The following is a 22,203-nucleotide window of genomic DNA, read 5'->3' as shown; positions in this document are numbered from 1 at the left end:
AAAGAATATTAACTATTTATACAACAAGTTTATATTCATACTTTGACTTCCACTGAGGTTTCAGAAATTGTCATAATTAATTTACAAACTACTAATTTAAATAGTAGAGTAATCAGCAGCAGCCTAAATTCCACAGACCAAATCTGAGTTATTATTAAATAGACAGTGGGAAGAAGAGGTGGTTCACTTACATTAACTAACAGCCATCTATATGAAGCTTTGTCATGGAGTCCTATTGATACAAACAGAAACTGACTGAGACTACTACAAATTTCATATCACTAGGTTCTGTTTTGGAGAAATATATGATAGCTTTTGCTGCTTGGGTCAAGCAAACTTACTTCTCAGTCTCAGTACTTCTGCTTAATTCCTTGACTATATCAATTTAAAAACATCCTAATATGTGCTTTCCTTGTAGGAGTACTTGAAAGCCCCACAGGCATGTTCAGAATAATACCAATCACCAAAAAGCTGTCTAAACGAGACACACAGCACTGGCACGCATAGTTTAAAGGGGCACTAAATCTTAGGGAGGGGGCACAGCTAGCTGCAGACATACCCACAAAGATTACCTCATGTTTTCTTCTGGTTCTATAGATTCACTTTCTGAATAGGAAGCTTGATCTGCCAAAACATCCACTGATTCACTTCTTTAATAACAACAACAAGCAAAAAAAAAAAAAAGTCAGCTTGCAATAGCTGTTGCTTAGCTGAGACAAAGTTTAAGGAAGGGCTCTATGCTACAAAAGAAAACCACGTGCACATGTAGCGACAAGTAAACATACCATCTTTGATCACAGAAACATACAAAAAGGGTTTCCTCTACAATATAATGTTTTATGTCAGTGAAAAACTTAGGGCCCAGCCTGAAAATTAACATCACAATATGGGAGGTGCTACGATATGGATCCTTCCTACATTCTAATGGCAATCAGAAATTCAGGACACGTGGCAGAAGAGTCCATACTGCAGTTCATCTCCATGTCAAAGTTGCTCCAGTTTCTGGCTGATACAATGCTGGCAAGGCAGGAGCTCCTATATAGGCTCCTTCTGCAAGGCTTGGCTTATATTGATACATTTCTGATACAAACAGAAGCCACAGTGTAAAAGTAATTTGAAAAGGAACCAGGATCCCAAGGCATTCTTATTACATTTGCTGGATTATAAGTAGAGATGGGCACAAACAGCAAAACGAACAAAAAAAAGCCACGAACAGCCCAATCTGCTGTTTGCAAACAAGCTGTTTGTGAGGCCCCATTCTAAACGAACAGGTGGTTGTTGCAAGCCTCATTCGTTGCTGTTTGTCAAGCCACACAGTCTGGCAGCTGCAATCAATTCCCTTGGCAATTTAGGCAGGGATTGTCTGAACTCTGTCTGAACTCCTGCTGTTGCCCTGGAAACCCCAATCTAAGCCCAATTTAGCTTGATAGGCAGGTCTTCCTTTCAAGTGTGGAGCTCCAAATTTGTTACAACAAGGGAGCAAAGACCAGGGGGGAGGGGGGTTTCCAGCTCTGACTTTGCAGACATTTCAATTTATAACTTATGGTTATCTCACTTCCCTGAAATATAAATAATTATTTCCCTGAAATATGATTCTTTGATGGAAGAACCTAGTTTTACCATATATTGGTAAGATTTTTAGGCATGTTTTTTAAGGCATGTTTAACTAGTTTTATATCAACTCTTAATGATATTCAGTAATATCTTACTAATTAATGTTTATCTAATGACTGAAAGCAATGTTAAAACAATAAAAATAAATTACAGCCACAATTAAAATAATGTTCATAATGTTTTGAAATTGTTTTTGCATTATAAACAATGAGTTGGATACATTTACAGTAAAGGAAGTCTCTTTCCTTCAGAGGAAGACTCCTAATTTCATTGGGGGGGGGGCCTTGGATCCAACCAGATGTGTTTATATTCTACTTTCATTTCTTAGTTCATCATACTTTCTTCTTTTCTGGGAAAGAGCACAAACCCAATTTACTTGTCAATGTGATCTGATTCTGAACACATTGTTCTCTCATGCACTAAGAAGAAAATACATTCATTTTCTTAAGTAAGCATAAACATAAAGGCATCCTTTCAGTGGACTAAAACTGATCATGACTGCAATTGTGCTAAATAAATTAAAAACATTACTTAAATTATTAAGCTAAAATGTTTTTTGATACTGATATTTGTCTGACATCACTACCTTTTGGGAGGGAGGGAGGTAGCGTTGAGCGTTCAAACAAAATCTGTAGTTACAACTTAGCTGGTCGGCATCATATAAATAGCTAACAGAATTACAGACACAAATTTGATATGATTAATTCATCTGCATCAACATGGAAGGTCTTAAAGGTAACCTTTTTCATTGGTGACCATCAAAAATACTATCCTGGGGATCGTGGGACATGCATAGACAAAAGGCCTGTGTGGAAAAAAAATTGTAAGGGGAATAAAAAGATACTGTGTGAAAAATGTGGCTGGATCCAGCCAACTGAATATCACTAAAATGAGTAGTTAGGAAATCATAAAGATGCATGTATATGGACAATTCATTGCTTTTAGGGCAGATGTTACCTGCTTTCTCATTCATGGTATTTAGTTTACAGTGTATGATTATCTTACAGTGGTAGCAGTCCGGTTGACAAAGCATCAACTGAAGGATCAAAAGCAATGAATATTAGGGGTGTGCAATTCAGGTTTGGTATTCAGTAAAACATACCTACTTTTACCTGATTTGGTAAAATTCGGTATTACTGATCTTAAAAGGGATTGCTGAATCAGATTTGGTAATACCAAATTTAAGTTTACCAAATTTATTCAATTTATTTATTCAATTTATTTATTCAATTTATTCAACTGAAGGATCAAAAGCAATGAATATTAATTAGGGGTGTGCAATTCAGGTTTGGTATTCAGTAAAACATACCTACTTTTACCTGATTTGGTAAAATTCGGTATTACTGATCTTAAAATGGATTGCTGAATCAGATTTGGTAATACCAAATTTAAGTTTACCAAATTTATTCAGTAAAATTTGGTAAACTTCGGAAATCACAGCTGAGCTGTTTCTTGCTGTTCCTTTGCTAAGGAACAGCAAAAAACCCCCATTGCTTCCTGCCTTTTTTAACCAGATGAGAGGGGGAGAAGGGAGGGGGAAGACAGGGGGAGTGAGTGGCCAATCCTTGCAGAAGCTCTCTTTCTCTGGCCAATGGGATTATCTGGAAGGAGAGTGGCTTTTTAAACTGCTAACAAAACTTGGGGGGGGGGTCATTAGAGGACAGGTAGGAGTCAGTCCTCTGCAAATTTGGTGAAATTTAATCAAAAAATGACCACCCCAGGCCACCATATGTACTCAAATTGAATTTCCCATAGGAAAGAATAGACAAAATTAACTGAATTTGCACCAAACCAAACTGGAGAGTGAATTTGGTATTTGAGGGTTACTGATTTTTCTCCCCAGTTCGGCATTACCAAAGCTGAATTTACTGAATTTTTTTCTGTGCTCACTCCTAATGAATGTCTCTGTGACAAAGAAGTGAAAAATGGGAATGCTGTAAAATCATGGTGTTTTTAATGGCCCATAAAACATTGCTTCTGTTTCTAGAGACACTGTTCACAATAAAAGAGCAAGTCAAAACAAACAAATGCCTAGTAGCTAGCTACAACTTTAAATATACATGTTACTGTCTACTGGGAATACCTGTCAGTATCTGTGGAAGGTTGTTGTATTTCAATCCTTGGATATGCTATTCTTCTATTACCTATTGGAATTTTGCTGTTTGGTCACAGATATAAGATCTTTTGTTAGCATCTTATCAATAACTACTATTACAAAAAAACCCCTCAGATTTTTATTCATGAATCAAAAAATAATGTTTGATTTCAGATTATTGTCATAAGTAATTTGAATATTGTTAGTAAATTTGGGAATAGCTCCCTGATTTCCAATTAAAACTCATTAATCTGGGAAGCTCAAACCCTTTGAGAAAATCCTTATACCCTATGTGTTGAATTTCTGTTCCTGCAATTATAACATTATAATATGGAAGCCATGCAAAAGGCACAGCGAGTTTGCTTCCACTACACACTGAAGGTTAAGAATTGTTTAAATCTGAAGATATTCAGCCCCAGGCTTGGGTATCCTTTCCCAGTTATGTTTTGAAATTAACGGTGCCATCCAAGAATGTTATGTTTACTGTGTTCCTTTTAATTCCTGTCCATGACCTGTCAATCTACACTGTTCAAAAGATCATGTACCTCAACTTGATTGTCTGTAAGAACTGGCTGTTTGTTTACAGAACTGTATGAGATCTTATAAAATGTATACAATTTTTTAATGTTCATTGAAAGGTATAAAATATAGGTGTTGATGCTTTCCTGTATGCATTCAATAAGAGTCCAGTAGCACCTTTAAGACTAACCAACTTTATTGTAGCATAAGCTTTCGAGAATCACAGTTCTCTTCATCAGATGCATGGAGGGCAAGAAGGAACTGGTCAGATATATAGGTGGAGAGGGGAGGGAGGAGTAGATGCAAACAGTAGCTTCTGATATGGAGATCAGTTTGCTTCTGTTAACTGATCTCCATATCAGAAGCTACTGTTTGCATCTACTCCTCCCTCCCCTCTCCACCTATATATTTGAACAGTTTCTTCTTGCCCTCCATGCATCTGACGAAGAGAACTGTGATTCTCGAAAGCTTATGCTACAATAAAGTTGGTTAGTCTTAAAGGTGCTACTGGACTCTTTTTGATTTTGCTACTACAGACTAACACGGCTAACTCCTCTGCATGTATGCATTCAGTTATCTAATTGACTGCATCAGCCTTATGGATAAATAAATCTTTTTCTTCTATGATCACCAAGTTTAAATATCTTGAGTCGTTTTTCAGACTAGTAGTAAAGTGGGGAAATCGAAAATTGGCTACTGGTGTTAGTGTATTTCCCCCATTAAACATATTACTAAATATTTCGCCAGTTTTATAAGGCTAAATGATATGCAAGATTTGCATAATCATTTAATTAATGCCATCTTTTACTAATAAGCCAGAGAAAATGTCAGAAAGATCATCAGCTATAACAATTTACAGATAGTATGATTCCGCACTTCAACCATGCCCATCCCGCATGTAGCACAATAGATACTGAAGGGTTTTAAAACATTAATTTTGATGTTTAAAAATAAGAAAAATCTATCTAAAGATAATTTATAGATGGAATTATATACCTAGTTGATTATCTAAGATGTCTGAGGGGAATTCTAATATCTGCTGGAGATATAAGTGCCAAATGGGATCTTTTTTGCCTATGTGGTGGGAGTGTTGCACTGTTAGAAAATACCAGAGGTAAATCCATGAAGATCTCTGTGGAATATTATGCTTTAAATTGAGCATGACTTTGTTACTATATCTATTAAGGTATAACATAGAAAGGAGGTCTAAATTACAGAGGTATTTTTGAGACAGGTAACTATTGTGGCCAGATCATCCTTAGTCCAATACTGGAAACAACAATCTTTTCCAAAAGTAGAGTTGTGGTTATGGAAAACATGGTATGTTATACTTATGTATAACATTTCTGTGTTAAAGCAAAAAGAATCTAAAAAGATAAACATATAAGACTTTATTAGAACAATAACTTTTCTGAGGCAGTTGCAAAAATAAGTATTTATTTGATATACAGTAAATACATAGAACATGCCCAGCTCGGGGAGCTGTCGGGTCTGCCTCACTCCCAGGTGGCAGGGGATCCTGGTATTGATATGTGCTTTCCCAAAACTGAAATCTTAGAATTTTCCTGTGGGGTGGGTGGATACTGATATGAAAATTAGCATCTTTAAGGTTCAATACTGCATACCAAGAATCATGGCACCATATTGAGTGTTACCATCCTAAAAAATACTCATTCGTTTTTTAGAAGAATAACGTTACGTCTTCAAACGGTAAATCTTCCACCCTGCTTTTTGTCTCAACTGGTAGAGCCGTGGAGCAGAGTCATGCATGCCTCCAAAGAACTTCTGCTAATGCTAGAGCCCTGGTAGAAGAGTCGGCCACAGCTTCCAGCAGTTATTTGCTGCATAGAGAGCCTGATCGCCTCCTCTTGAATCACCTTGACTAGAACCTTCTTGTCCTCTGGCAGATGTTCATTATACACTGCCATCTTTTCCCAAAGGAATATCTGGTAAGCCCCCATAACAGTGACATAATTAGCAATTTTTATGTTGAGAGCCATAAATGTATATACTTTCCATCCCAGGAAATGCTGCTTCTTTTCCTCCCTATCAGCAGGCGTAGAATGGTGACCTTGCCTGTGCCTTGACTACATCTCCTCTGTGACTAACGATGACAGAGGAGGATGGGTGAATAGAAGGGGATGTTTGTCTTCCTTAGTTTTATATAGCCCTTCAGCCTTCTTAGAGTTAGGGGGAAATAGAAGCTGGTTTCTTGCACAATGCAGAATCAAGTCTACAATCCCCTCAGTCATGGGGAACACGATGTTGGCTGGATTCCCTGGATAGAGGTGTTTCAGTATTTTGTCCTTGAGTCTTGGCCCAGAAGAAGCAACATCTATGTCCAATGATTTAGCCATTTGGAGCATCTTCTCGGCATAGAGCCTAAAGTCATCTGTGGGGGAAACATGTTCCCTATCTCTCACAGCGTCATCTGGTAGTAGACTTGGGCTCCATTACCCCAAATAAGACCCTAGGTCTGATTCAGGAAGAAATGCCATAGCTGATTTCAGAATGGAGTAGATGGTGCATGCTCAGTTGTGCAGGCTTGGATGCAGATCCCACAGATTCTGCTCTGTAAGGTTCACCCCAACCAACTCCTGAAGGTGGAGGCACTCCTTGAAACCATTCTAGGCATCTGTGCACAGCTTTGGTGTGAAGTTTGTCCTGGACCCAGATGGGCCAGGTACAAGGGTTCTCAAAGCAACTCTCCTCCCTCTTCCAAGGAGCAAACTAAGTAGCAGCCTGAGTGAGGGGAAGGGTCTCTACTACCTCAAAATCTCCAGTCTCAAGATCTATGATCTGCATCCTGTGAGAACTTCTCTTATGCTTGGAGTGCTTTTCTTTGGATTTGGCCTTTTTCCTGGGTGGTTCAAACGATTCTGGAGTTGACCCTGCTGCTCCCTTGGATCTATGCCCGACAGGGCTTGGAACAGAGTGCAGATCGGTAAAGGCGGATGTCATAGATGGGGCCCGTACCACCCAATCCAATGGCTCTCTATACTTGGAGTGTTGCCAGGTCCAAGAAACTGTTGAAGCCAATGGGCTCAGAGTATGTGGGGCTCATTGATGTTGTCAGATCTGTGACACTGCCAGATCCAAAAGACTCAGGGTGCTGGAGGCCAGCTGGTGGAACTAGGATGAAATCAGATCCGATGGGTTCGACACACTCAAAGTCAAGCGATGTCTTTGGATCCAAGATTGTATGGTCAGATTGAAGGGGCTTGGATCCTCAGACAGTGAGATGGTTGGTGGTGTCAGATCCAGTTGGTCGGCAAGCTCTGCAAGGTCAGAGGACTTAGCCAATTTAGCAGAGGGTCTAGTCACAGCCAACAATGCCCAATTCCATAAAGTAGCCTTGAGCCTGGTGGATCTTTCTGCTTTGGCCTTAGGGGTGAAGCTCTGGCACTGTTTGCACAAGCTAACATTATGTCCCTCTTCCAAACGGTTTCCATCTGCTTTCATCATTTTCATATTGCACTGAGTACATCTTTTAAATAAGGCCTTTTCAGCCATTCTGTCTCTCTTCTCATCTGTCTAGGTAAAGAATGAAAATGATGGAAAGCAAACACTGAAACAGCAGTGCTTATTCCTGTTTCATGATGATGGTGTGAAGGGGTTCTGGGAACTGGAATTATTTCCGGTATCTTGTTCAGTTTTGATTTTGTCAACTTTGTTTGGGGGAAGTGTCATTCTTCCCTTGCTCTTGTCATGGATTTCACTCAGTGTTATACTTGAACTTTGGATTTTTTGCCAGAGATTCCAACTCACTCTGACATAGTGTTTGTTGGATTTATCATGATCCTCTTATATTGTCTTCTGGTTCCAGTTGCAGATTTTTCAGTTTTGAGGCCATAAGTAAGGATATGTCAAATGTCTCAACAAGGCAGCTTTCTTCAGCCCATAACTGATGATGTTGCTAAAACTGCTAGCTTCTAAAAACTTTTTTCCCAAAGGACAACTTTTAAGCATGAATGCTCTATCACTTCTTGCCTTTGGTGTGAATTGTTTGGACATTTAGTGACAGCATGTCCTTCACCAATGCAAGTGGTTGTCAGCTTGAGCCATTTATTGAAAAAGGCTTTTCGAGTCATAGGGATAATGCAAAGTAAACTGGAAGAGATTAAATTTATTTGTCCTTTTTTTATGTATTGCTTGAGTAGGAACGAAGGCTCCTGAGGCCTACAAGACTATTGGTCTTTTTGTGCCAGTAACGGCCAATCATAACTGCTGTCTTATAGTCCAATCACTGTGCTGCAAGTAGTTACTTTGTATATAGTTCATGCAAATGAAGGATTCTAGCTGCTTACCTTGTATTGGTTGTTGTTAAAAGTGGGTGTGGTTTCTGCAAGTATAAATTAGTTAGTGTTGAGCCTGAGTGTTGCCTGTCTGCTTTCAGCTTCCAATAAAGATGTTGACTATAATAAAGAGCTGTTAATCTCAATAAATAATACTTTCCCACCAGCTTTTCTCATCATTCTTTTATTTCTTTCCTTCTTTGTTGTTTTAAAGGAGAAAACTCTAGCACTTCCTCCTCTCGTGGTTAAGGAAACGAGCACTCGGGGGAGTGAGACCATTCTTCATCTTCATGTGACCTGTGAGCATCAACAACTGTTGAAAAGGAGGAAACTGCCTTGCATTCCAAAGGAGCGTGGAACCTTCTGCAGAGGTCCTGGACATGTGCAGGGATTGCAGAGAGACCACAATATAGTATAATCCTCAAGAAAAATGTAAATACAGTTATACTTCTGTAAGTGTGATAGTGTGTGTTCTTTTACTCAAAAAGGGAAATAAGTTTGCTTACTGTGTTTCTTGAAGAAAGATCTACATACAAAGATCACAAATATGATCGGTGCATGTGAGAGGTAGTAGAAAAACACTAGATATATACGAAACCCTTTTGGGGATCAGTAGGTAAAGGAACAAAGTATAATTCCTATTGGTTATTACCTCCTAGGATGGACAAAGAAGTGATTGCCTCCTCCGGTGATGGCCAATCATTTTTAAGTGGGGGCAGAAGGAAGAGCGGAATGTTAAGGAAATAAAACAAGTTTAACTGCTGATCAAGTGGGGGAGTTGGCTGAATAGTGGGTTTTGAGGGCGAGGGGTTAGAAAGTATCCTGATTAGGCAGGGAGTCCTGTATGGACTTTAATGAATTAGTATAGGCAGAGTTCGAGTTCTGTGCCTCTCAAAAACAATTATAACTACTGTGATATTCTCTACAAGACTCTACAAGATTTTAAGCTGTAAATGTGTACACTCTTCAGACTCAGATCACAGTTACTTTATGACACTGACCAGTTAAATAAATTTGTTGTATTTTGTTTCATCCTCTACATCTCCAATGAATAATATAAGCAGTAATGTAAATTGCACAGGTAATAGACAAACAAAGGATAAACTGTCTTGGTCAATAATACACCTATACTGGGAAGATTTTATTTATTCAAGGAAAATAATTTTGCTTCACATCTGAACATCATGGTAGAGGTACAAGGAAAGGTGTGGTTGGTGAAGTGTAACACCCCAGTTCAGCCTGGGAGAATTTATTATATAAAAGGAGAAAGAATAGAATAAAAAGAGAGTATTATGACACCCTTTATGATATTAAAATAACATTGTATTTAAACTATATGTTGAACACAGAATTATAATACTACACTCTTTACTTACCCATAATTTTCAGCTGAACCATTGACTACATGATCTGCCCATGAACGTGCACCATTGTAATACCTTTACAATGCAGTTAAAATAAAAACATGTTATAAAGAGGAATGCTTTCTTTTAAAACAATTTAAAGATATTTTTCTTCTTACTAATCTGGCAATTATATTTTCCACATATCACTTTCAAGGAATTTGAAAATTCATCTGGAAAATTAGACCTTGGGGGAGAATACATACATACATGTGTGTTTTTTCCTTTACATCTTAGCATATTCAACCATTGTCAGCAACTTAAATCTACTCTCTTTTAAATGTCATTCTTTTCTAAGTCCCAGTGCTTTTGATGGAACTTCTGCATTGATGGATTACATTCAATGAATGCTCTTTTTTCCAGTAAAAATACCTATGACCAAATAACACTCTAATCTAAAATACCTGCATCTTACAATTTATCTTCCTGCCTATCTCCATCTTTCTCTCCTCCTCTTCCCTCCTCCAGGTGCTTTGCATGTACAGAGTCCAATGCATCCTAAATACACTACTGTGAACTGTGCCTCTCAGCGCACATCTCAGAACATCCCCAGCCCTATGGGAGGTGGGGAGGTGTGTTATGTGCGCGCGCGCACGGACGTGTGCGTGCGATGAGTGTGCGGGGAAGTGAATCCATGAGAATATTCCCTCCTCTCAGCTGATCAGCCAGCCTGCCACTGCATGTATCGGCAGTACCAGCTAAATAATTCTTCTTTGGCTCAGCAACATGTTAAGGGGCTATATTGCTCACCTTATTTTGAAGGTAAAACAAGCTTCTAACCCATATACTCTAAGCCAAAGGAGTATAAATGACAGCAGCACCATCTGTTTTCCCTCCTTTATTTACTGTATGCTATCCATAAACATCTATCTAGGTGAAAAGGTATGATGTAATTCATGCGATGCCAGAAAACTAACTACCAGTTCAAGCCATGAAAGTAAGTTATTCAGAATATTAACATATTAGAAGAAAATCATAGGAAATCTAAGTGTCATTATTCTTAGCCATTTCAAATTTCAACCACATGATGTTTACAAAATGCTATGGTGATAATTTTTATCTATATCTACTGTATAAGTAAAAATACCTTTCAGGAGTGGGGGAAGTATCAGTGTCATCAAAATATGTTTTAGGCACTCTTCCCTCCTGCCTACTCCTCCTGAACATGAAATAAACAGCAGAGAGATTTCAGACATTTTAGTATTGCCTTAGGTGCTTTATAATTTTTTTCCTTGTTCTGTCAGAGAATATAATGAGAATTATGCAACACTGATACTCCTCTTTTGCTGCAATAGGATGCAGTCTAGCAAATATTAGGCATGCCTAAAGGCAAAATTACACCATATAAAGAACTCAGGGATGCTACTGAAAATGGAAACTTTCCATCCTTAATAACCTTCAGTTGTCTGCTGAGATGTCTTTTAGATTCATGGTTTAAACGGTGCTATCAAAATAGATAACGGGCCTTCTCCACAATAAACAAAGAACGAGAAAGCCTTGAATCTTTGTCTTCAAATTAGGAAGTTCTGGTCCCACATGGGTCTGACATTTTTTCTCTTAGTTTCTTGGTAGCCAAAGTGGATTCTGGTGCCATTCCTAAGCCCACACTCAGTTGCTTTTGTAGAGGTTTACATAACTAGACAACATTCCATCTCAGAAAAGGTACAATGAAGGCATGATCCTGTGTTGTTGCTATGGTATCTTATCTGTCTTTTGTCTGTATGCATCCTTCACGATGAACTCCACAATGTAAATAACATCACATTGCAAGAAAGTGACTGTCCTAATCCCATTTCTGCTTGTTATCAGAGTATGATTGGTATGATATGTAGCAACTCAATGGTGAAGAAGTCCAAGTTATGGATTGGGTTTCAACTAAGTAAGAGGATCCAATGTTCAATATTTAGGATGTAATGGCTGGTGAGGGTTGCTACTGTTTGGAAAATAAAATTGATAAAATTCCTGATGATTAGGCAGATCTACTTACTTTGATCAAAACCTCTGATCAAATTTTACTGGAAGTGCAAGATCCAGCTAAAGATAAGCACCCAGATAAAATAAGTACATGCTTAACTCTCACATGGATTATACAGATTTATAATATCTTAACTTTTGTGGGATCATGACCTAAATTTTCTAGGAAAAAATATAACATGAAAAAATAACATTATAGGTCTCATTATATTAGAAATATCACATCACACTAGAAATTATTACAAATATGGGTTTACTCCCTGATCATTAAAACATCTCATGAATTTTACTATTTAGTGCTCAAAGGAAATAAAAGAAATCCAACATTTTTTTCCCAAGCAATAGATGGTAATTTCAATATGTTAAGCTAGCACAGTTCTGATCCTAATAAATTTACCAGTAGTATGTTAGAAATAAAAGTGGGCGTATAAATTACTGTAAAAACCCATCCCGCCTGGATGAAGCATTAATTAAAGTTATACTTAGCAATAACTACTACATAGTGACACTCTTAATAAACAATTATTTTCACTTAATTTTAAACTAAATCTGTAACTATGCTTTTAGTGCAATCAACTAACAAATAATATTTCTGCTAAATAAGTACAGCACAATGTTGTTTTTCATTGTACTATTAAAACATGTCTATCTGTTTATGTCTGTTTATGTCTGATGTGAAACTCTAAATAAACACACCACACCAATTATACCTCTCAAATTCATAGTAAGCACCCTCAGAATAGGTACGGCACATCGTACGGGATCGAAGTAATCTGATTGCATCTTCACAAAAGATAGGATACATTGAGCGATCCTTGCTGCCAAAACACAAGGGATGAACATGAACCTAACATGAATACTCACACAAAATGAATGCCTTTCGGGCTAAATAAACATCAATGACAGAATAAGTGAAAATTATAAATGAATAAATGACAGAAGAAATGACAAAAAATGAAAATGTAAAGTTGGACAAATCAATGCAATTGTTTGATATACTGCACGATAATGTATACAAATAATTTATGACTACTACAAATTATTCTCAAAATAGAAATAGTGTATTTAATAACTGCTTTATATCATAAGTTTTAGAAACATGGCAATAAATGCCATCAATTCTTGGCAAAAGTATGTCTCATTGGAAAAAATAATTTAAAGATTCCCCCCCCCAATTAATACCCAGTGATCTACTAATTGTTTGCTACTTATAACATTCATGTGACATTATTGATTGATCTGAATAGTGTTAAGTGAAAACATAGGTTCAAGCAGGGACATGCATTTATACATACTGAGTCACATACAGGAAATCAGATACCTGGCATCTCTATGAAAACAGCCAATGGACTGAGTGTGCTGGGACCAAGGCAGAGTGTGATAATGACTGAAAGCATAGCAGAAACAAAAATAAAAATATAAGACAATGAAATGAAGACAAGCTAACATATACTACTAAACACAAAGTTGAAGGTCCGATGACATGAGAATAGGGCAGCTAAAAAATAATAGTCTTTAAACAAAGAGAAATGGTCAAATGATTATCTTCACAAAAGCAGCAGTCAGGTCACAGTGAATGACCCTGTAAGAACTGGTATATTATCTGAAGATGCAATTGACAACTTTGACCTACTGTACTATTTTAAACTCTTAATAAGCTGGATTCATGTAGTCCACAAGTTTAAGCATGTCTTTACATAAACTTACATGACTTAAAATACAACACAAAAAATGCTCAGCAATGGATTCAGTGGCTTGTTTGTAGAAGAATCAATTAACCAACCTGGCCTGTTAGAAGATGGGTTCAGGTACTTCAATATTGAACCATAGTAATCACAGCATAAAATTCACATTCTGACACATCAAAAATCAGATGATCCAGGCCTACAATTTATATACATGGAAGATCTCACTTCCTTAAATGGGTAGAAAAGTAACAATCATCAGACCATCTGCCAGAGAAATCTAGTTATAAATATTTGAGGGACATCTTTTTTTCATTCAATAACTGAGAGACAGCTGCCAACACACTTGATATGACCCTGAATAAAGCTGTTTAATTATCTATATTTTTGTTTCAATTACTCATTTACAAGATATTTATTTTAGGATAAATTTATAAGAACATTATAAAGAACTTTATCAAACAGCTGTTGTCACATGTAAGAAGATAATAACCGTATTAGAATAATATATTTAATAAATGCGGGCATACTTTGTTGCTGATGGCTGCAATTTTAAAAGGCAACAAATTGGAGAAAAATAGCTATGTATCCTTCCTCCAATTAAGACATAAGACAACAGTACGGGTTTAGCTAATTCATTTAAATGGCTAATCTATGTTATTACTTATTAAAATACGCTAAAACTTTAAGGGCCGGACTGCACGAAGCAGCCTTAACATAGCTGCCATTGTTTGAGCAAATCCATCTTGCCTTAAAACTCAGTCAGCGATTATATCAGCATTGTTTATCATCACCTGCACATGTAATGTGCTGAGAGATGCCAAGCCTCATCACACTCTCCAGATGCACTGTAAACTGGTTTTAGGACAATGCTGTTCAGTACCAACAGTGCTTCTTCCCACCCCACCCTATCATCAGATGTGTAAGGTGCTATTCAGGAGATGACGTTCTATCGTGCCTGATGCTTCAGGGGGCTTGCCAACTCTCTCTACTTATTTTGAACAGTTATGACCCAAGCTGAACCTTAGAAAGGATCAGAATAACAAGCATCACAGCATTATTGTTGTGAATGCATTTATGCATATATATCCAACACCTGCACACTAAGCTATGAAAAAGGTATGAGTGTTTAAAGCATTAACTGAAAATTATATTGTTCAATTGTTGTTAAAATTGTTCCTCATTATTTACATAACACAAAGGCCACACTCTACTGTCCTTGTGATTGGTACATAACAATACATGAGACCACAGCACAGAGATCCAAGATCTCCCATTTCCTCATCCACACAGGTTATATCTCATCCACATGCATGCACACTACCTTGGTGTAGAATAACCATGATCTTATATAGTAATAGCCAAGTGGCCCTGATCTGAGGATATTTAAATCTGAAGACTGGAGCCATGAATGGACAAGAAAGATTTTCCTACACACCTGAAATATGCCCCAGATTTGCAGAAAAATACAATTTTTTTAAAAAAAACATTGTTTTTTTAAAACCTAAATGATAAAAGGAGCACCTGTAGCTTTAACCAGATAAAGCCTCAGTGGCTATTGCTAGACAACCATTATAGTTTAGTTTATTGTTATTACGATCCAGGATCAGAATTTGCATCAGCATATACAGTAGTATCTAACAAATACATTGATTACATGTGACAACCATTATAGTTTAGCCAGTATTCCAGGCTTAGTTTCTGTCAATAAAAGGCAAGGGGATAGGGCAGGGCTGATTTGATCTTTGAGGGAGGACTCATTGAGGCCAGGCCCAGAAATATCCATTGGGAAAATTGATACCACCCAGGCCTGGGTGCTTGCTACTGTTCAACAACATCCACCCATCAAAAGCCACTGCAGTGTAGTGGTTAGAGTTTCAGAGTAGGATGTAGCAGACCCAGGTTTGAATTACCACTCTGCTGTGGAAGTTTACTGGGAGACTTAGATCCAGTCACAAATCGTAGCCTAACCTACCTCTCAGAGTTGTTGTGAGGACAATACGCCGACCTAAGATGGACCAGCTTGGGCGTGGGGCCACTCTCTGCTTGCGCTCTTCATTGGATAAGTCAGTTTGCCCTGTCTCAGCCGTACGGGGCTACCTGGCGGTTCGCCCTCACCAACAGGGCCCGTTCCTGGTCCACAGCAACGGCTCACCAGTCACTCGTTATCAATTTGCCGCCATCTTGCGGGCTTGCTTGCAGGCCGCTGGTCTCCCCCCTTCAGACTACGCCACTCACTCCTTTTGGATTGTGGTGGCCATGGTGGCAGCAGATCTAGGCATGCCAGCCCAGGCCATTCAGCACTTGGGCCGTTGGAAGTCCAGGGCCTTCCAGACTTATGTTCACCTAGCATGCAGGCGGATTTACTAATTTGCTGGTTCTCATTCCTTAATTTTCTACAAGGCCAAGGAAAACAGTTTGTATCTGTGGGCACAGTATCATGCACTGGGCTGGGAAGTATGCAGTGGCTTCCAGATAGGGCAGGCATCTGGGACTGGAGGACCATGCCAGGATCTTCTGGTACAGAGTGCGCGGCATGCTTTGGGAAGCGCTGCTTTCAACGCTAGTGCACCAGATTTGGAAGCATGGTCCTCCAGATGCTATCATCATCCAGCTGGGAGAGAACGACTTGTGCAAGCAAGAGTGCCCCAACTTGAAGCGCTCCATGTGCAGTAATTTGGACTATCTGCGTGGGCTATGCCCTGGTACTGCCCTCTTTGGGCCGGGCTTGTTGCAAACGCACGTGTGGCACGGGGCTCTCTACCTGGAGAAGATTGAAGGGGTTCAGAAGAGGCTAGCGTGGGCCATTGGACAATACATCTGTGGGGGGCTTGTTTATTGGCCATCTGAACATTTCTTTCCGCTTGGAGGCGCTGTATCGCCTGGACGGGGTTCATTTATCCAGCTGGGGGCACGACATCTGGCTGCAGGATTTGAGGGACAGCCTTCTGGAGTGGATTTGGTGGTAGAAGCATTGGCAGGAGCCATTGCATGGCTCTTGTGGTGGTTTGTCATTGGATCGGATCTTTTTAGGGGAGCCAGGACTTGTGGGCCCAGGCTCCCCTTGAAGGGGATTCCCATAAGGAATCTTGGGAGTGGGTGATATAGGTGCATGCCCAGCTCGGGGGCTGCCAGGGCACACTCACTCCCAGGTGGCAGGGGAATCACCAAGGGGTGTACACCCAGGTGATCTCCCCCTTTAATGTCACTCCTTGGTTCCCCCCTCAGCTGGGGTCTGAGGGGGTGAGGGGTTATCGACTGGCAGGCGGGTCAGTTGATGTTTGGGATCCGATCCATATGATTCACCAATGCTCCTCTTTATGCTGTAATCAATAAAGTTGTGGCCTTATTTTCCCCCAGCTAAATGTGTGGGTTTGGTTCCTTCATCGTGCGTCTGCCTTCTTACCCACTCTCAGCGTACGCTGCAAGCACATTGCTCTTGAAATACAGCAGGATTATACCCATAGTGACAGATGTGTCCACAGATTAAAAGCTCCATAAGTTAGCCATTACCTCTTGATTTACTCCATAAGATTTGGCTGAGAGTATTTTATGCGTATCTTTTGTATTGTTTTTAATTTTAATATGAATATTACCAGTACTGAGTCAAAAGTACAGCTGAGTGATAGTGATGGGAAAAGTTTTACATACGTTTTTGCACCACAGCAAAAGTTCCATTTTTGTCTATTCTTCAAATGGTGTGTGTGTGTGGGGGGGGGGGGGTGAACGTACCCACTGGCTGTAATGTAATCACAGAGAAGAGGAGCAATACAAGCCCACAAGGTATGGCTTAAATCCCATGAAACGCATATCCAAACATAGATGCTGTACTGTATTGTTTTCAACTGGATATGCATCCAGACTCACTTCTAGAACATGAATGGGGATGCACATCTGGATGTACATCTCATTAAAATGACTGCACTACACATCGATAGCAATGACACTTGGATGCGCATCCTGATTTCCATTCAATTTAAGCAGCAGTTTGTGATTCAGAAGATGATAGGTGCAGAACCCTCCCCTTCCACATACCAATCACTTTAGAGGAATTTGGGGTACTTGTCTGGTCATGATACAGTGATGGTTTCATGGCCTGCAGCACAGTACAACTCATCAAACAGGAGGCATTTGCCCATCTGCCTTGAAGAGAGATGGCCGTGCAACCACTTCATTTGCCTTCAGTGACATCACCATGTAGCCATATACTGTTGGTCACATGACACTGCAGTGTCATCAAACAGGAATCACAAAACTATTAGACAGAAGATTTTTTAAAATAAATGGCACCAAAGCAAATTCTGGGAAGTACAGTGAACATATAGGTGGAGGGGATATCAGTGAATATTTCATGTCCCTCAACTCCTTTTCCATGTTAAAAATGCCCCCCTAACATCAGCAGAGTACTACATTAAAAATACTCTGCAAGATTCTGAACTAATGAATCCAATCAGCCAAGATTTGAACTCATACCCCCCTCATTTTATATTAACTAAAAAAACCACAAATGATTTAACATCTCTTTTTTAATGTGGTAATAACTGTGAGTATACTATTTTAGGGCAATACGAACAAGATAAAATAAGTAACTAGCAGTGTAATCCTAAATAGAGTCCACTGAAATCAATAACTTAGAAATATGTAACTCTGCTTATGAGTCCATTGTAAGAAAACAACAGATGATTGAATTCACTCCACATTGCATCTTCAGGATGTCTGTGATCACATCTACAAAACTAGAACAAGATTTATTCAGTACAAAGAAAGATGGGAATATTATTAGGTTTAAACTGATTTATGTATAATCAGGGTAGGTAAGGAAAAGCCTATTCGGAATAAAAAACAGCCAAACTTTCCTTTATTAAACTTTCCTGTAACAAAAGCATTTTGCTTTAGTGCTGATTTAATGTGTAGCCAATGGGAGTACAACTTGTTTGTTTAGATATCTTCCCTCATTTTTATAAGTTCCCAAGCCAGTAGTAATTCCACCAAGGTGACTTTCTTTTATAGTGCTCTAAAAAAAAAAAAGAACATGGAATTGTTATGGATCATGTGGTAGCCTGTTATTTCAAAGCTTTCTCATTTTGGCAGATCAAAATCAGTACCCCTCATCACAATTCAAATAGGAATGTATCATGATTCTTGACAATTTGAACTGGGACTTTATGTTCGCATCAATGAAGAAGATGGACTTAACTAAAGAGTTTATAAAAGCAGTAAGAACAATATATAAGGAACAAAGAGCGACAATCTGTGTCAATGACGACCTGACAGAGAAGTTTGAAATAAGGAAAGGTACAAGACAAGGATGTCCACTATCACCATTGTTATTTGTTATGGTCTTAGAAATATTACTAAGGCAGATTAGAGATGATGACAACATAAAAGGAATAAAAATAAAGGGATCTTCTTATAAGTTGAGAGCTTTTGCAGATGATGTGATGTTTATAGCAGAAGATCCATTACAAACTTTGCCAAGATTACATGATAAAATTAAGGAATTTGGAGATCTGGCAGGATTTTTTATAAATAAAAAGAAGTCAAAAATAATAACCAAGAATATGAACAAGAAGAAGCAATAGGAACTGAGTGAACGAACGAATTGTGAAGTGGTACATAAGACTAAATATTTGGGAATAGAGCTGACAGCCAAAAATATTGATTTATTCAAGAATAACTATGAAAAGCTCTGGACACAAATTGAAAGAGATATGTTAAAATGGAATAAATTAAACTTATCGTGGTTTGGTCGGATTGCCACAGTTAAAATGACGTGCTGCCCAGAATTATGTTCCTAATGCAAACAATACCAATTATTAAAGACAAAAAACAATTTGAAAAATGGCAGAAGAAAATATCGGAATTTGTGTGGGCAGGAAAAGAACCAAGAGTAAAGATGAAAGTACTTTGTGATGCTAAGGAAAGAAGTGGAATGCAGTTACCTGATCTTCGACTTTACCACGAAGCGATATGTCTAGTCTGGTTAAAAGAATGGGTGTCCTTAACCAATCATAAATTATTAACTTTGGAAGGCTATAATAAACTTTTTGGATGGCATGCATATATGTGGTACGATAAATACAAAATGGATGCAATGTTCCAACACCACTATTTGAGAAGAAATTTACTATTGACTTGGCTAAGTATAAAAAATTTATAGACCAGAAGAAACCACTGTGGATTATACCAGCTGAGGTGATCAACCCAAAGTTAGAATACAAAGGAAGAGAATGGCTTACCCTCAAGGACTTAACAGAAGTAGAAGATAAGGAGGTAAAACTTAAATCAAATGAGGAGTTGCCATTTAAGTATTGTTGGTTACAATATAGACAAATTAAAGACTTATTTGACTCAGATCAAAGGAAGGCAGGCTTTAGAATTAAGAATTCAGAATTCGAAGAACTTTTGCTAGGAGATAATAATAAAGCAATTTCTAAAATGTATAAATTGTTATTGAAGTGGTTTACAGAAGATGAAATAGTCAAGGTGCAGATGGTAAAGTGGGCAATAAATTGTAATAATGAAATAACGATGGAAGCATGGGAACAATTGTGGAAAAACACGTTAAAAATATCAACATGTACCAGTATTAGAGAGAATGGCTATAAAATGTTATAAAGATGGTATTTAACACCAAAAAAATTAGCCATAGCCAATAAACAGCTATCTAATAAGTGTTGGAAATGTAAGGAGCATGAAGGTTCTCTATTTCATATGTGGTGATCTTGTCGCAAGGCTAGAGACTTTCGGACTAAAATATGTGCCGAGATGTCCTTGATACTCCAGTATAATGTTGTTAAAAATTCAGAAATGTTGTTATTATCTTTGCATTTAGAAGATGTTAATAGAAATGATAAGACATAGTTATATTTTATGATAACAGCAGCAAGAATATTATATGCTCAATACTGGAAGAAAGAAGAAATACCTGAAATTGAAGAATGGACAAGGAAATTGTTGTACATGGCTGAAAGATCAAGATCCAAAAATATTTTTGGAAGACTGGAAAAAGCTGAAAAAATATATGGAAAAGAAATGGGATGTTAAGGGACAATTATGGTCCTTCGAAGGGTTTTAATGATACTAAGTTGGATAAGATATAGTTAAGATCTTTACCAATAACAAGATAAGAACAACTATAGTATAGAAACTATGGGATATTAATAACGGGGGGTTGGAGTGCTGTTGGAAGTCAACAGGGAAAAGGGGGAGGGGAGGGGGTGGGGAAATATATCTAGGGGAATTGAAATGGATTGTATTTGTGTTTTAATCTGATTATATATTGACCCATCCAATAAAATTATTTTTTTTTTAAAAAGGAATATATCATGATTCTTACAGTGCAATCCTAAACAGAGTTACTCCAGTCCAAGCTCATTAACTTCAATGGGATTAGTCTAAAGTAACTCTTCTTAGGATTGCACTGTTAGTCTTGGGAGATACTTTAAGGCTTAAAGTTCTTTCTTTCCATCAGGCTTGGTTTGTCTGCATCAGGAAGATGTAATCTCAGTATCTCCTGCCTTTATCAAGATAGAATATGCTATATTGTGGTTCAATATTATTCAAGAAATCATATCACTCAGCAGTAATGTTACTGTTTATGCAGGTAATTTTCTGTGGGCTATCAGATTTTTCAACTAATTCATCAGAATGGTGACATAGTAAAGGAAATATTGGAGTGCATGGCTCATTTGTTTTCCTCCTTGTTCTCCTTTCACATTTCCTCCATTACACACAAATCAGTTTGAGACGCATTCATTCCTGCATTACACACAATCAATTGGAGAAAACATTCACTGCACTCTGGCTGATATTCTGACTTGAACTTAATCTTTATTGAATTTTATAAGTTGTGAATATCAGACTATTCAGAAGGATACTGACATTTAATATATATATATTGCAGAGAAACTGTCACTGTTTCTTTTTGGGGTACAGAAACACAACACAGATATTTTAATCTACATTTTTTCTTCTGACAGAAGCCCCTTAGAAATATTCAGACTAGATCATGATTCTGCAAGAGTCTGTCCAGTCTTTCAGTGTGCTGTTCTTAATACTTATCTTTACATGTAAACAACAAACCTGGAAAAGTGATCTTATGTCCCTTGTCTTAAGATCTATACATCTTCACTTAATCTTTTAACTGAATTTTATTTTTACCCCGTCTTTCTTCCTAACGGGGACCCAAAGCAACTTACATCATTCTCCTCTCTTCCATTTTATCCTCACATTGACCTTGTGAGGTAGGTTAGGCTGAGAGTTTGTGGTCCAAGGTCACCCAGCAAACTGGCAGAATAGGGATGCAAATCTGGGTCTCCCAGATCCTAGACTGGCACTCTGATGTATCACTGATCTATTTTAGGAAGGGTTGCCAAATGTTGATCTCACCCTTGTCTACTCCTTTAACTTTGGAAAGATCAAAATTAATTACCATACCTTGCTGCATCTTAACTCTGGTAGTTGCAAAATGGCAAAGTCCATTAACTCTCAAAATTGAACCAACAAAAGGCCTGGCTTTGGTCATTCATGGTGACCTGCAGATCAGACTATCATAATGCTGCCACCAAAAATTATTTAGAAACTTTTCTTGGTTCAGAGTGCTACATGGGTTACCA

The 22,203-nt window shown here is 38.1% G+C and overlaps 1 protein-coding gene across 39 annotated transcripts in view; it reads right to left on the bottom strand.

The window, feature by feature from the left end:
- Positions 1-22,203, bottom strand: part of RIMS2 (regulating synaptic membrane exocytosis 2) — a 624,467-nt gene that overhangs the window by 153,289 nt on the left and 448,975 nt on the right. For 13 of the 39 annotated variants that reach the window (XM_054984406.1, XM_054984419.1, XM_054984415.1 and 10 more), the window contains one exon: positions 13,222-13,287. The exons of 24 other annotated variants lie outside the window; for them this stretch is intronic. In XM_054984406.1, coding sequence (XP_054840381.1) covers positions 13,222-13,287 — 66 coding nt within the window. Of the gene's footprint in view, positions 1-572; positions 651-3,697; positions 3,773-9,899; positions 9,963-11,013; positions 11,086-12,610; positions 12,719-13,221; positions 13,288-22,203 lie in introns of all 39 variants that reach the window. 2 more of the 39 variants (XM_054984401.1, XM_054984402.1) reach the window with 2 other exon arrangements.

The sequence above is a fragment of the Eublepharis macularius genome, chromosome 7 (assembly GCF_028583425.1).
Source record: "Eublepharis macularius isolate TG4126 chromosome 7, MPM_Emac_v1.0, whole genome shotgun sequence".
Classification (NCBI taxonomy): domain Eukaryota; kingdom Metazoa; phylum Chordata; class Lepidosauria; order Squamata; family Eublepharidae; genus Eublepharis; species Eublepharis macularius.
Note: the sequence above shows the minus strand (reverse complement) of the source record. Positions and strands in the feature narration are given on the sequence as shown.